The sequence below is a fragment of the Akebia trifoliata genome, chromosome 15, assembly GCF_017979445.1.
Source record: "Akebia trifoliata isolate Shusen 1 chromosome 15, ASM1797944v1, whole genome shotgun sequence".
In the NCBI taxonomy this organism is placed as follows: domain Eukaryota; kingdom Viridiplantae; phylum Streptophyta; class Magnoliopsida; order Ranunculales; family Lardizabalaceae; genus Akebia; species Akebia trifoliata.
The window spans coordinates 19,787,906-19,804,050 of record NC_141389.1 but is presented as its reverse complement, the minus strand read 5'-3'; the positions used below and the strand labels follow the sequence as shown (position 1 = coordinate 19,804,050).

The window sequence follows — 16,145 nt, the reverse complement described above, 5'->3', positions numbered from 1 at the left end:
ATCGAGATAAGGTGCCTACATTATGGTTCTACTGAAAGAATTGGAGCATTAAGCGATGAAGTGAATTGAAAGAGATCACAAAACTCTCAATATAGTAGAAATTTGCAGGAAAAAAGAGAGCATATTTTAGTTTTGGGTGCAACTGAGAATTTTTTATCTGAAATTTAATTACAGTGGGGATCATTGTCGTTGCTGTTTACTATTTTACCAATTGTCATATATTCATGGCAGAGTAGAAATACTCTAGATATAATAGAATTGAATGCAGATGTGACTCTTCACATTCATCGTCAAGTTGTGTGATTAGCATTGTGGCATAATGCATTAAAAACTCAGTCAAATCTTATATCGGGCTGTAATTACCGAAAACATAATTTAAAAAATGAAGAAAAAAAAAAAAACGTAATAATTTTTTTTTGTGTGGAAAGATTGTATTAAATAACTTTTTGAGGGGAATTTTGATTCACAGGATCATTGTTTTAAAACCAATTATTGTAAACTAAGAAAACTACTTTGGTGTACACTACGTAAGTTTCTTAAACTGAGAAGGATAAATAAGCAACATGAATGTAACCCCCTCTTCAGTTACAATTCTTCGTTGGTATCTCCATATCCTTAGTATTTCATATAGAGCCATCATCAAATACTTTCTTATGCTATTCAAATGGAAGTTTGGAAAACCCATTTATATCATCATCAATGTTTATTACCACATATCAGGTGGTATTAATTCTGACAACAGTTTGAAGAGATGATTGGATTTGAAAATCCAATTTGTACACTATTTTGTGGACAAAATTGCATCTAAATTTAAAAAAAAAAAAAAAAGAGTTCTAAGAAAACATACATATTGAAAGATACAATTGCAACACAATCTTGTTCAGTTTCAATAATGAAAACAAGCAAAAGCTTAAATAGCTTTATCTGTTCTTTTGGATAATAAAAGCTTTAATTTTATTGAAATAAACATGGAACATTTCTCTAGTTTTAATAACTCAAATGTGACTTGGATGTGCTTCTTGGCCCTAGAACAGAACCAATAACTCTCCCCAACCGCTCTAATAGAAACAAATCTTAATCAAAAATATTCTCAGATTACATGCACTAAATATAAGAAAAAATCCATTTCAGAATCTCTCTCCAAACCGTAAGAATATGGCACCAGTCCCAGAGTTGTGATCAACAGCATACTCAGCTCGTACAAGACCCAACTTGACACCTACACCATATGACGAGCCTTGCCCTGCTCGCCGATAGAACTCTGTTGGGTTACCCTTGACATCCTTAGAGCTTCCCAAGTCATTTCCATGCTCCGCAAATGCAAACACATGTGTGTTTCTTATAGGTATCCGCAGCTCAGCTGCAAGCTGCGAGTTTTATAAGGGGCAAAATAATGCAAAAGCAAATTAGATTTGTCCTTTCTCATCTCTACCAAAACATTATATACAATGTTGGCTAATAAACAATCAGCTTTGGTAATGTTTACACCATAACGGAGAATAAGCCAAAATATATCTATTGTGGACTATAAATAGTGTAGTCAGAAAAAGAATTGAGGCCAGCATTTGATAGTACCCATCAGGAGACTAGTCTGGAAGAAAGAGACCCGATTTAATGAATGTAATCACCATCTTATGCTTTCTTCTAGATGGTTTAACTTTATTTTTCTAACCCTCTGAAAGAATCTGATATAAGATAGTTACATCACCCAATTAGACTGACCATCTTTTCCAAGGATTTCGATTTTCCATGCAACCAACCAGACCATTAGTGACTAGATCCTTGCATTATGAGTGCCACAGCCACTCTCAAACCAGTTCGCTCTGACGCTTTGGGAGCTAATCCTTCTTCAGACCTCGCTCCCACAATATTGGAAATCCACTCCATAAAAAACCTCGCTCCACCTTGTTAAATAATTTTTATTTCCTAGAAAATATCTTGATGCTTTGTGCTAAGAAACAAGACTATAATGAAATATTAGCCATTATTGCTTCTTGGAGGCAACAATTTGAAAAACTAAAATGTTGTTATATTCATTGGAAACCTTCTAAAGATAAGAAAAGTTTAATGGCTAAAAATACATTAGTACTATCAATCCTGGTGTGATACTAGTTGTGGACAGTTTAGTTTCGGCAGGATAAGAATGAGGTTAGGATGTTGCAGTTAAAATATTGTTGTCGTAGAAATTCTCGATGAAAGAACTAGGAAAGGCGTCACATAATCTAGGAATCTATCTACCACAAGATAGAAAGAATAGAAGAATATGATTTGAGTCAAGCTCCCTACATTGACAAGAGTATTGGGTCACCAAAGCATGAAAGAATGTAAGTTTACACTCTTTCAGGCATAATATCAGTTTTTTGAAAAACATTGGTCCTAAGTTGATGAGATCAAGCAGATGAGGAGATGCCACAATGCTTCTACAGTGGACAGTCTTATGTATGCCATGCCATATACCCAACCAAACATTTGTCATACAGAAGTGGTGAGCTGATTCCAAAGTTCTCCAACAGTCGCACATTGGGTTGCAGAGAAGTATATAATGATGCAGTTAGTTGGCACAACTGAAGCAGAAACGTGTCAAACTCCACTACAAAAGAAGGTTGTTAGATTGAGGAGATTCTTGCCAGAGATAGGAAGCGTTCCTTCTGCACAAAAGCATGTTACCATTGTTTGTACTAGATGTGGGTGCAATAGCCTAAAGTATGGAGTCAGGGAACCAAAACAAAATGAAGCACGTCGAGTGGAAGTATCATCTGATTTGTGACATAGCAAATTGAGGGAACATAGAGGTTAGTACAGTTTGATCTTAGAAGAATCTAATGGGTCAAATGACCAAGACTTTACCAGAGAAAATATTATCTTCTTATTTTAGATAGGATGGGGGATCAAGTTGCTTCATGAGTGACTTTCAAGAGTGGGAAATTGTTAGAAAAATGCCTCGGAAAAGTCCTTTTGTATGCACTGTACATTTTGCTAGAGATAAATAAATAAAGAATGAGATTCATAATTTATAAGGTTAAATACCATTGCTCTTATCTAATTGTGATCGAGAGTGTTGTGACCAAATTTGGCTGATAAAAGAGTTGATCAATGAGGTATATCATATTGAAACGTCCTCGAGATGTTATCATAAATTGGCTAGGGCTTAGCTTAGAGTCAAAATGGAAGATATAACTAACCAACTTCTTTTTTTTTTTTTTTTTTGTGAAAAGTATAATATAATGAAATGAGGGAAAACAAAATACAAGGAGGCCGAGACAGCCTCACACAGAGCAACAAGAAAAAAGATAAAACTAAAAAACTACAGAATCAGTTGTCACAAAGAGAGCTCCATCTAAAAACAAAGTCATCATAAGTAATCCCTGCGAACTCTATGTTTAGTTTTGACCAAAGACATAACAAGCCCAAAATCTCCAAGAATCCTGCATGAAAGCTTCTAGCCTTACTATTGAACACCCTGTTATTTCTCTCATTCCAAACCCCCCAAGCAATAGCCAAAGACAGCATAGTCCACAGGATACGTTTTCTGGTGTGCAAATCGTTACTGGTCCACTCTTCTAACAACGAGGAGAACTTACAAGGAAAGACCCAATTAATACGAAAAAGACTAAGGAAAGTTGACCACATACTATAAGAAAAGAAGCAATGAATTAACAGGTGATCTACAGATTCTCCTTCCCTCAAACAAAGAGAACAACAATTTGGAGTGATCCAACCCCGAGAAATCAAATTATCCATTGTAAGAATCCTCTCGAGGGAAGCCAGCCAAACAAAGAAGGAGATTTTAGGGTGAACTGACTTAGCCCAAATAATGGGTTCCGAGATAGAACGCTCAGCAAACGGAATGAGCCACTTATGGAAGGACCTGACAGAAGATCTTAAGTTCTTAGCCCTTGTCCACTCCCATCTATCCTGTTCGCTTTCATTGAGCTGAATCGTATACAGAAGATCAAGGAAAGATGTAACCTCAGTTAACTCCCAATCATTAAAATGTCTCCTAAACCCCAACTTCTTACACTTGAAACGGCCACAACTATGGATGAAACCGGACAATTCATTAATATGGCTTTGAAAATGTAAGTATAGAAAAAAAAATAAAAAATGGGATTCTTGGAAATTGAAATACCTTTCAAAAGGAAGAAAAGTAACATTGATCAAGAGCACACTTTCAAGCATCAAGAAAAATGTGTTTTGCTTCCACATATTCACCGTACAAAAAATAAAGATCAAGAGATCAGATCATTGTGGGTCCATCATTCTTCAAAGATGTGTCATCATAGAACAAGGGGTTCCAGGCAAATATGATCAAAGAAAGTGGAACAATAAAGGAACAGAAAATACGATTTTTTAACATTGTCCATGGCAAGAGTAGATCAAGAATAGTAGGATTTCATCCCTCCATTCGCAGATGCAGATAAAGTTTGAGGACTTGCCTTCCCTAATTGTTTTCCAATGGTGAAAAGGTAAGAATAATTAAATAAATGTGTTGGATTTAGTCAAGAATGTAAAGTAGCATAGTGTTACTCTCTGGCAGTAAGTCCTTTTTGATTTAAAAATACATTTTTTGGGCCCGAACCCTCAAAATTGCCTTTCTCAAATAAAGGATCTCTAAGGCCCCAAATGACCTAAGGGTCCATCATAAAATCCACTAAGTTCAATTCCTAACCCTATTTCAAAATTCCAAAACCATTTCCCTAAACCCACCAATTTCTTGAAATCCTACTAAATCTAAATCTAAACCCAATTCCTATCCCCAACCAATCCAAACCTAAACCACAACCTACCTACACTCAAAGCCCTAATCTCATCCTCATCATTATTCTCATAAACCCACCACTTTAGTCAAAATCACCAAAGCCTAATGTCCAAATCCAAAAGCCTTTGAGTTTCAAAGCTCATTAACCAAACCACCCTTACCACATGTCATCACCACAATACACCTCCCAAAAGATGATCTCATCATCACCATGACCATTCCTACACCATGCCACATGCCACCACCTAACCCCATCACTTTCTCCAAAAATCATTCCACAAGCTATCTTCATACTCCCCCACACCTCATTCCCTTAATCAACCCACCTAAAACAAATACATGCTCATATGTTTGCGTCATATCCTCACCACAACTCACCTCCCAAAATATCATCATCTACCCCCTTACATTAATCCAACACTCACACACCCTAACTTAACTCACACTCCACCTAAGAAAGGTTTGCCTAACCAACCCATTTGGATCATATCCATGGGTATGGGTCAAAAGCAACCCCACTCAACCCCGTTTCCAAAATTACCCTTCCCCAACCTCAAATTCCAAACCTTTCATTTACAAACCTCGTGTCATTTTCCACTATCTTTTACTTTTGCCCCATCCTACCCCTAAAAGTAACTTCAAAAACTTATAAAAGCCCACTCCTCCCTCACAAAATCTCCTCGTGTTTGAACTTCCTCTTTCAAGCTTCAATCCCTAAAAAATCTCTCTCAACCCCTCTAAAGAATTCTCTCAATCCTTCTAAAAGATCATCTCAACTCTAAACCTCAAATCCCTACATTATCCTCAACTCTCCCCAAAAATCCATCAATCTTAAGTCTCTACATTACAAGATCAAGGGACACTTCAAGAACACAAAGAAGAAGAGAAAACAAGGAGGACAAAAAAGAAACAATGCACTAATACCCCTTCTCTCACCTCCATTTTTCCCTTTTCTATATTTCCCCCTCTTCTTTTATTTTCGGTTTAGATTACCCTTTAGATGTAATGGACACCCTCCCCTACATCCGGTAGATTGGGCTTCGAGTCGATTTAAAATGATAAGAGTTGAAGACCGTTTTCAAAGCTTCTCTTCAAAAAATCCCTACATTTGCATCCACCACAAAAAAAACTACTTTCAAGGCTAAAGGTAATCGGGCCCCCCCTCATTCTATGAGAGTGAGCCCCTAACCAACAAAGCCTATCTTTTTCAAAAGTTATGTTCTCAAGACATTGACATGAATAGGACTCCTTCCCCTATAAGGAAGCCCTCATGATCTAAAGCCAAAATTAAAGTCCCTACATTGTAAAGCCCATTCGAGGGACTTTAAAGTCCCTCATGTCAATGCCTTGAGAACATAACTTTTGAAAAATATGCCTTCATCATTATTCATTCATACATAGAAAAAACCCTAAAACAGTCTATATAAAGAAAATAAATTTAAGAATCCTAATCATACTAAAATACCAAATAAATAAATCTAATTTTCGGTAACTTTTCTCTCTCCTGATTTTCAAACCTTAATAAACTTAAATAAAATATAGTAAAGTTACTAAACTACCCCTAAATATTATACTAAGACTATGGGCCAATAAAACATCAAAATAAGACCAAGAAACATGAAAATAAATCCCTAAAACTAAAATCTGCTCTTTAAAATTTGATGTCCCAATCAATTCTCTGACTAGGAAGATTTCACCACTGGAAAAGTAAAATTGTAGAAATCATCATCATTGGTTGCGTTTCGCATTAACTGAGCTTTTCACATCTGCATGCCATAATGTCTTAGATGTAAGTACTTGTTTTTTTGTATATTTCTTTGAGTGATTGTTTCAATATTATCTATCTTGTTATTGGACTATTATTATATATTTTTCGAAGAGCTCAGTCGTTCGTAATTTTGGAGATTGTCTAACTTAGGCTGAAGAGACCATAACTTCCATTGAAGCTAATAAGAAATGTGATTTTGATTTACGTACTAAGTCAATTGAAGTGAAATCGAAGTTATCACAAACTTATTGGTGACAATCTGAGGATTGGGGAACTTGAAGTCGAATTGGTTAGTTACAAGGCTAAGAAGGATAAATAGTCAAAGGAATCCTATGATGATCTAGTTCATCAACTACAGGGAATAGTTGACCTTGACTCATGAGAATGCTCGAGCTAATGACTATGATCTTTAATGTAATGGGATTAGATGATGATGAGAACACTATCATTGTTGTTGATAACAATGATGATAGAGACGATGGAGTGAATGATCATGTGGCCATGGAGAGCAACTAACACTAATGAGGCCGATGACGATGCAGATGCTTGAGTTTTCTTTTCTTACATACTCTTATTTTGCTTAGTAGTTTTCTTTTACTTGATGGATGGTCTGATACTTGTTAAGCATTTGGGACTCTTTATATTTTGATGATTGTAGTCGACCTTTTGGTTATCTACTATCATCAAGATACGAAGAGTCTTCAATGCTTAACAAGTATCATAAACGATCCATCAATATATTGAAAGCATCTAAGCAAAAAGAGTATGCAAGAAGAGAAGATTGAAGCATCTGTATCGTCTTCGTCCCCATCATTACCCGACGCTCTAGTGTCCATGGCCACAAGATCATTCACGTCACCATTTTCATCAGCAGTAGCAATAATTAATGTTCCCATCATCATTTAGTCTCATCGTAGAAAAGATCCTAAATTGCTCATCAACTCAAGCCTTCTCACGAGGTAAAGTCATTTATTCCTTACAATGGTCGAATTGGATCATCATAGGATTCCTTTGACTATTTATTATTATCAGCCTTGTATCTAGCAATTCGACTGCAAGTTCCCTGATCCTTGAAATTGGCACCAATAATAAGTTTACGTGATAACTTTGATTTTTTCTCGACCAACTCATCATGTTTTTCACTAGCTTCCAAGGAAATTATAATCCCCTCAACCTAAGCGATACGATCTTCAAATACTATAAACTAAGGAGCTCCCTGAAAAAGATAAGAAGAATCCAATGAAAAGATAGATAATATTAAAACAATTATTCAAAAAAATATACAAAAACAAGTAATTGCAACTAAGAGACTGTGGCATGCAGAGTTGAAAAGCTCAGTAGTCTCCATGGCACAGTACGTCTCCTCATCCTTAATAAGCATGTTTCCATTAAAAATAGCCTTTGCCGCAAACTGATCATGGAAGGCAGATTGATCATCTCTACTACTACCCTCAATGATCTTGAATTTAAGATCCCTGAGAGACACCAGACGAGAGATTGAAAGAGGAAACTCACAACATAATTGTGGATCACATCCTAAGCAGAAGGATTAAAGCTCGACTAGGATGATAATACAAGGCTTGGTTGAGTAGTACTGCTCGACTGTCCAGTGGAAGCACCGATTGCAACTCAACAAAACGAGTCAACACTGAGTTTGATTGTTACACAAGTAAAAACTTCAAGTAATGATAGCTTAATTAAATATTAGTGGCTATTAATGCAATCAAGAGGTCATCTATTACATTCTTACATTAGTGGATGAGCAATTACAAATTAGGTAATAATGAAAAAACTCATAACTGTCCACCCAAGTTTGTAAAAGGCATGCTTCTCCATCTAAGGGGATCCAAATCTAAGAACTAAAATAGATATTCTCAGCTCCAACTCTTTTTATCACTCTACAACTTAGCCTTTAAACTCTGTTGATCTATACTAACTTTATCATTGGAGTCTATTAGGCAAACACCACACCAATGCCCAACAACCGGAGAAGACAATCGAAAACTTAACATTTCACCGGAAAAGAAGATTTGAACTGATTCATCTAACCTAAGAAGAAGACCCGAACCTATTATATTCATTGGAGAAGATAGATTGACCAGACCGTCTTGCAACACATATATCAAAGTGTGGGTAAACAAAAAATTCACCCACAGTAATGATCTTATCACCTACCCTAAATCATCTGAGCTATCACAACACAACCACAAATGTTGACCTCTTCACGCTAACTTTGAATGGTGTGCAATAATCCACATTTGAGGGGAGAAAAGAGGGTAAAATGAGATAAGCGATGAAGAGAGAATGAGATGGTTGATAGAGAGTAATAGGTTTTTGAAAAAACAATTGGTTCCAATTTTTAGAATTCGTCAACCCCAATGCCATGCCTTTGCCAAAATATTGTTTGAAAATGAGGAAGTAAATATATTTCGTGGTGAAGGTCAGACAATGTAACTATGCAGATGAATATGACCTAAGGATGTGGCATGACTTTGTTAGAGAAGTGCTTTGGAGTGGTCGTGAGGAAAGATATAGGTTGTGAAAAACAATCATTCATAATAAATGTGGTTCCAACAATCATGGTTAGTTCTTTAATCACCCAAGTACACCTTATAAATATGTTATTTAGAGATGGGTCTCTAATCTCATGGGTGTTTTCAATGATGGGGTCCACATTCAACTATCAGATTTTGGTAAAATCCTAGCAATGGAGAATCGACTTTCAGCTTAGACCACACCTTTATTTGCATCATATCTAATTGAAAAAGAGCTAGGATTTTTTGCAGAATCTTTGTCAAAGAAATTTGAATGACTAGGAAATATATGAGTTGGCACCTCTCCATGACAGAAACATGAGACTTCGATTCAGTTGACAACGTTGAACATAGCAGTTTGTATTTAGAGCTCTGATGACAAATTCTCGATTATATTATTTCATAGCTACTTGACTAGATCAAACTTTGAACTGTTCCCTTCTAAAGATTATTTTGCATCGAGGGGTCTTAGGTTCCCTCTGAAGCATCCATCATTTCTTTAGGGAGATTTGGACAATTTCTTTGCATTATTTTGGATTTCTTGCGTTATGTTGAGTTGGTGAAAGGAGTTTTTGAGAGTTGGTATGACAAGGCTCTCACCCAAAGGAAAGTATATCTCTGTAGGCTTATTTATCCCTATTGCTATTCCATGGTCCATTTGTAAAGAAAGGCCCACTAGAGACTTTGACAACAAAGATAACATCATGGATTCAGTTAGATAGATGATTAAGGCACTTTTTTGTTTATTCTCAGTCCTCTTTTCCTCTTTTGTCGGGATCTATTTGCATCATTCTAACTCACTTACTGCATTCCATTGTCATTGTTTCTGATAATTTTTATTGATAAAAAATGATAATCACTTTAATGGCTAATCCTACACTGAACTCTACATTTCATGTGAGAAATTATTTTCATCACATCACGAAAAACTTATATGAATGGCAATTTCAAGGGTGATAGTTCATGCTAAAGCAAATTTCGTTTTTTTCCTGTAATGCTTACCTCAACGATGTTTCTGCAAGCCCCCAACTCACCCATGTTGTAACCCCTCACAGAGTAGGGCCCTCCAAGCGTAAAAGCATCATAACTCGGTAGATCTCCCACACAACCACCATAGTGGCCATGAAGGACCAGAACAGGAGGTGGTGGTTTACCAGCACCTTCTTCTACCTGCTTTAACTGGACGAAACGGGTGAATGTCAACTGGTGACGGTTAAAAAAGGGGAAATTGCTTCCAATGCCGAGGCCCTGGTCCAGCTGCAAATTTATATGGATATGTGCATTAGCAAGGAAAATAAATGTTTTAGAATCATTCAAAGACTACAGATACCCAAGGAAAACATATGGTATGGTTTATAGGACATAATGTAACAGTAGATAATATATGTTCCAATTTAGAATGGAAACCAAAGTGCACTGCTTGCATAAAATTTACAAACCTTAAAAGTAGTAATCAGAATTTCCGAAAATCAGTATTTTTTATAACATCCATGGATATCGTAAAGACACATGAGAACCATCTAAATTCTAACTAATTTCCATGACATAATGAGAAGAAAATGAAGCTGTGATTTGATTAAAAATTTTGTTTCATAATCCTTTTATATTATATAATTTTATAGCTCCTTACTTGAACAGTAGCTATATTAGACACAAAAGTACCAAACTCTGGGCTTTGAGGCTTCAGGACAATTACTTTAGTATCCTTCATTGTAATTTGTATAGGTCATATATCTAATACATAAATTTCTTTTATCAAAATGAAGATGCAGTGATCCAAGTGGGCGCAAAATAATTGTGTAGGCACTTTAGTCATTCTAGTTTATTGAGAAACATATTTAGCTCTTCAAGGAATGACATATTATATATAAGAAAAGACAAAGCATGTGATTTTCAAAATGTCCATAATCAATTTGTGGCCGTGTACTCCATCTGAAGTGAATTCATCCTACCAAAATTCGATAGGTAGAGATCATAGCCATAACATAAACAAATAGTACATTATCAAGCACATGAGATTCACCTGAAACATGTTCCTTTCACCAACTATCGCCCCATTCACAAACCTAGTGTTATCACGTGTAATATTTGCCTGTGCAAACACCATTTGGTCAACGCCAGTGCCACTGAGAGTTGTTGGAGGTCCATCTGCACTAATTCCTCCACTTGGTAACTGCCTCTGGCCATTCTGAGAAATGTGGCTGCTTTCATCACGCGTTGTTATCTTTTCCATGACCAGTCCATAGGTGAATTTGCTCTGACGAGTAAAGTTCTACAAAGTGCTTATAAATTAGAATAGAGCAGGGGCAGGCTTCTTTAAAGCATAGTCACCAAGTCAGAGTACAGATTTAAAACAGTAAGGAAAAACTTTGGAAAAAATGGAGAAAACAGGAAAGAAACAAGAAAAAATGATATATATATATATATAGATGGGAAATGCTTGGCACCATACTATTTGCTCCATGTGTTTTGTCCTACATGGGTTAGAAGTTTTGGAATGAGCTGAATTTTGGTGAGGATGACCTCTATGGTGAGATCATCCTCACCAAAAATCAGTCCATTCCGAAACTTCTAGCCACATGTTTACAAGTTGAAGAATCATGGACCGTCCATTTTTGTAAGCCACTTTTGATGGGATTAGAAGTTTTGGAATGGGCTGATTTTTTGTGAGGATGACGTCCTCACCCTAGAGATCATCCTCACCAAAAATCAGCCCATTCCAAAACTTCTAACCCATGTAGGACAAATCACATAGGGAAAATAATAGGGTGCCAAACATGACCCTATATATATATATATTTGGTATTGTGGGTATCCCCACCCTTTGGGTGGACTATTACCGCGGTCACACGCTTTGCCCCCTCAGAAAGTCCTACGTGCAACAAGTTGAGTCAAGGGTCAACAGGACCCTGAAGGATGGCCCCAAGAAATTCATAGCTTCATGGGGTTTCGAACACTTGACCTACTCTTTGCTAAGGAGCTTATCAAGGCTCGGCTTGCCACACACACACACACACATATACATATATATAGGGAAACATTCAAAGGCCCTAAAGAGAGCCAAACATTTTTCAAAATAAGGGTTAGAAGTTTCGGAATGAGCTGATTTTTGGTGAGGATGATATCTAGTTTACAAGTTGAAGAATCGTGCACGTTCGATTTTTATAAACCACTTTTGATATGGTTAGAAGTTTCAAAATGGGCTGATTTTTGGTGAGGATGATCTCCTCATCATAGAGATCGTCCTCACCAAAAATCAGCCTGTTCCAAAACTCCTAACCCATACATTGAAAAAATGTTTGGAACAATGTTTGGTTCCCTTTAGGGCCTCCGAATATATATATGGATTAGGATCCGTATACACATAAAGCTACTCATAAAGCAACAACGTGTTTTGTCTTATATGGGCAAAAATATTTGGAATGGGCTGATTTTTGGTGAGGATGATCTCTATGGTGAGGAGATCATCCTTACCAAAAATCAGCCCATTATGAAACTTCTAGCCCCATGTTTACAAGTTGAAAAATTTTAGACCGTCCAATTTTTGTAGATCACTTTTGATGGGGTTAGAAGTTTTGGAATGAAATGATTTTTTGCAAGGATGATCCCCTCACCACAGAGATCATCCTCACAAAAAATCAGCCCATTTTGAACCTTTTTAACCATATAAGACAAAAACGCTGTAGCTTTATGTGTCTACGGAACCCGACCGTATATATATATATATATAATGTGATGCATTAAAAAAATCATAAAATTAAAATAAAATAAAAAAGCATAACATCAAATCCTTCATCAAACAATGAACCAAAGTGTGAACAAACATATGGCCATAAAAATGAACCATAGGCCTACAAGAAATGGGTTATTTAAAAAAAAAAAAAACAAATGTGTTCGTTTTAAAGTTGAGTTTTTTTTATTGTTTTAATCGTTAAAGGTGCAAAACACGTTTTAAATGAGATTGTCTTCTTAAAAATGGAGATTTTGTTACTATGCTTAAAGCATATAGTCATCAAGCTATTTGGAAAAGAAAACAAAATGAGAGAAGCATCACACCATACCTCTGTGATATTGGCTTTGACACCAGCCCTATCAACCCATATCGGTGGAACTTCATCCACCCCTGGCCCACCTGTGAAAACTGGACTCAACTTCCGGCTGTTGAAACAGCTTATACGGAAGGTGCGGTTGCGAGGATCATATACACCATCAAGATATGGATGTACATACTCAAATTTGAAAGAAAGATCGTCCTGACCAAGAAGTTACAAGAGCTCAGTTATGAAATTTGCATTACATGGCACAAGAATGTAGCATGCGCAAACGCACATATATTGAAGGGGCTTATCTATAAATATAAAAAATTGATAAACTGCTTATCTATAATTTAAAACATTGATCAAAGGGTTTCTAATATTACAACGTGATTATAGGGTCGTGGGCTACAATTTTCTTGGTTGTTGACCAAAATGCCCCTGATTTTATTAAGTTTAAATGTAAAGTTGGGGGCATCTGTGGGATCCAAAATTTAGTGTAGAACCAATTCTACTCCGCCTTCTCTCATTATAACAGTAAAGAATGGAAACTTAGGAATGAAAATAGCACACCACTTTTATAATAAAAAAAGCTATAGTTACATGTTACCTGAGGATCGATGAAGTTGCTAGTGGTTATTGAACCAACTAGAGATCTGTTGAGCCCTTTGAGGTTCCGGTGTTCAATTGTAACAGTTCCACCAGGCTGGATTGAAGCCTGTAACAGGGAATTCAAACATAATCCATGATTAGAAAACCCATCCCATTGTACAACCTTTAAGCCTTCAAATAACCAAAAATCACAATAGTTGTATGTGTATGTTACCAGTGTGGGTCGACCTTGACGCCCTGGTACAATACTCCACTCTGTGCTGACTTCAGCATTCTTTTGCTCTAATTCTTTAAGCTTTATCTCAACTATGATTCCTCCCTCATTCTTCTCATCAGGTCGTGGGTTTACTTCAATATTAGAAAATAAGGCAAGCGAATTTATATTCCTCAGAGCTAGTTTCCCTGCTTCTATGTTAAAAATGTGGCCTTGTCGAAGCTGTGCACAATGTGGGACTTATATCATACAAACAGCGATACGGGTAAATAAAATTATTTAAAAAACAAAAACCCAATCAGTCTACCTGTCTGGGCAATTCTCTTCTAACAACGGCAAGTTGGGTATTCCCTTCGCTCACATTTCCGAGTTTATCTTGAAATTGAATAACTAATTGAGTAATATCACCCTCCACCACTTCGCACACAACCTCCTTAGTGTTCAAATTCCCAAAATTCACCACTTGAGCACAAGCATACCCTTCATCGTGGTACCATTTCTGAACTCGGTCTCGAATCTTCTGAAGCAATCGTGCACTCACCTTCCCCTGATCCCTCAACATCTGCAAGACCTCCCTATGAACCGGAATTGGCAACAAACATGGCCTAGACTTATCGATTCGTCTCTGATAGTCCTTCTCCTGACTACGATAAAACTCAATTTTCTCTTTCTCAGTCATGTCAGGATCCATCTCAATTGGCTTCGATTGCTGCATCAACCCAACATTGATGCATCGAAATGTATCAGCCGATTGCCATGTACTCTCTGTGAAGGATATAGTGACACCTATGGTTCCATCAGGCTTGGTTTTCGCCTCAAGATCGACTTTCTCAAACATTCCGCACGTTGCTAGGGTTTCGAGTTCCTTCTGAAGGTGGGCTTTGGTGTAAATACCTTCAGGTCGAAGCGAAACCATCTCAAAGAAGGAATCTTCCGTGCCGATGGTCATCCATCGACGACGATCAAAAAAGAGAATTTCTGATAATTTATATTTCTTGAATCCACTAAGCTTGTTGAGCTGAACGACAATGTTGGCTGGAAGTCCGTGAGGATCCCATTCTTGAGATTCAGATTCACCTTCTTTAGCGATTGCAGACGGAGAGAACAATCTCGACCAGAAATCACCGTTACCGTTACTGTTATTGTTACCACCGCCACCGCCACCACCACCACCGTTCCAACCGTCGCCTCCGCCGTTACCTCCACCGTTAAAGCATCCATTACTAGTTGAGAAGATCAGAGGATGGAGAGAAGAAGAGAGATGGAAGAGGATACCAGTTGCAGTGGAGAATGCTAGGGTTTTGGTGAGAGTGGTTAGGGTTTTGGATGAAGGTTTTGAGGGTTTTGTTGGGTTTTGGGGGTTGGAGGAGAGGTCGCATTGAATGGAAGATGGAGGGAGGAGAGGAGAAGAGGGTGTTTTGGTTGTGGTGGCTATTGTGCGCCGGGGGCGTATAGAGGGGATAAAATTGGGGCTGAGAAGTTGCCCTGTAGCGCAGGACGCCATTGTTGGGAGAGTGATAAAGGGTAGGAAAAAAAAGGAAGAAATGAGGTCTGTTTGTTTGGGATGTTAATTGATGTTATAATCGTTGTTTACGAAGGGTGGGAGTTTTATGATTAAGGGTGTTTTGGACACACCCCTCCAGATTTGGGGAAAATTTGAGATACTCTATATTTTCAAACCGGTGATATGTTACTTGAACATAGTCTTTTCTAATAGAAATGACATGCAATGACCTTAACGCCCTCATCTTCAATATATAAGTCCATAATCCTTATTAGTCCATCAAAGCCGATCATTTTCAACTTTAATACTCTTATCTGATTTGAGTTTCAAACCTTAGGGCAATATAATTTTTTGGGAAATGAAAAATAATACAACTTTGGGTAAAACAATTTAAAACTTTCTAGAAAATTAAGATGTGATTAAAAATAGGAAAAATTACGTAATCATGGAAGGGCATTTTTCTAAATAGTCCCTAACTTTTCAACGGTTGTTTAACTCGACATTTAGTAAACTTTTTTCTTTCAAAATGAGCCCTGACCTCATCTCCCACATTTCTCACAATTGAATGCCCTAACCATTCGAGCTCATCATTTTTATCCAAAATTGTCGGTTTTCCGATGATCGCCTTTGCAGCTGGGGAAGAAGATCCAAGGGAGGTTCCGCCTGATGCTCCAGAACCGGTACCCTCTTCCCCTTCGCAACCACTGCTACCAGCTCCTA

The 16,145-nt window shown here is 37.2% G+C and overlaps 1 protein-coding gene across 1 annotated transcript; it reads right to left on the bottom strand.

The window, feature by feature from the left end:
- Positions 1-831: 831 nt before the first annotated feature.
- On the bottom strand, positions 832-15,479 carry TOC75-III (translocon at the outer envelope membrane of chloroplasts 75-III). The gene is made up of 7 exons (XM_086424869.1): positions 14,229-15,479; positions 13,922-14,143; positions 13,706-13,813; positions 13,123-13,314; positions 11,085-11,333; positions 10,064-10,318; positions 832-1,367 (listed from the first exon to the last, which is right to left on the bottom strand). The coding sequence occupies exons 1-7, from the start codon at positions 15,423-15,425 to the stop codon at positions 1,128-1,130; spliced, it is 2,463 nt and encodes an 820-aa protein (XP_086280995.1). The 5' UTR covers positions 15,426-15,479; the 3' UTR covers positions 832-1,127.
- Between the last annotated feature and the right edge of the window lie 666 nt (positions 15,480-16,145).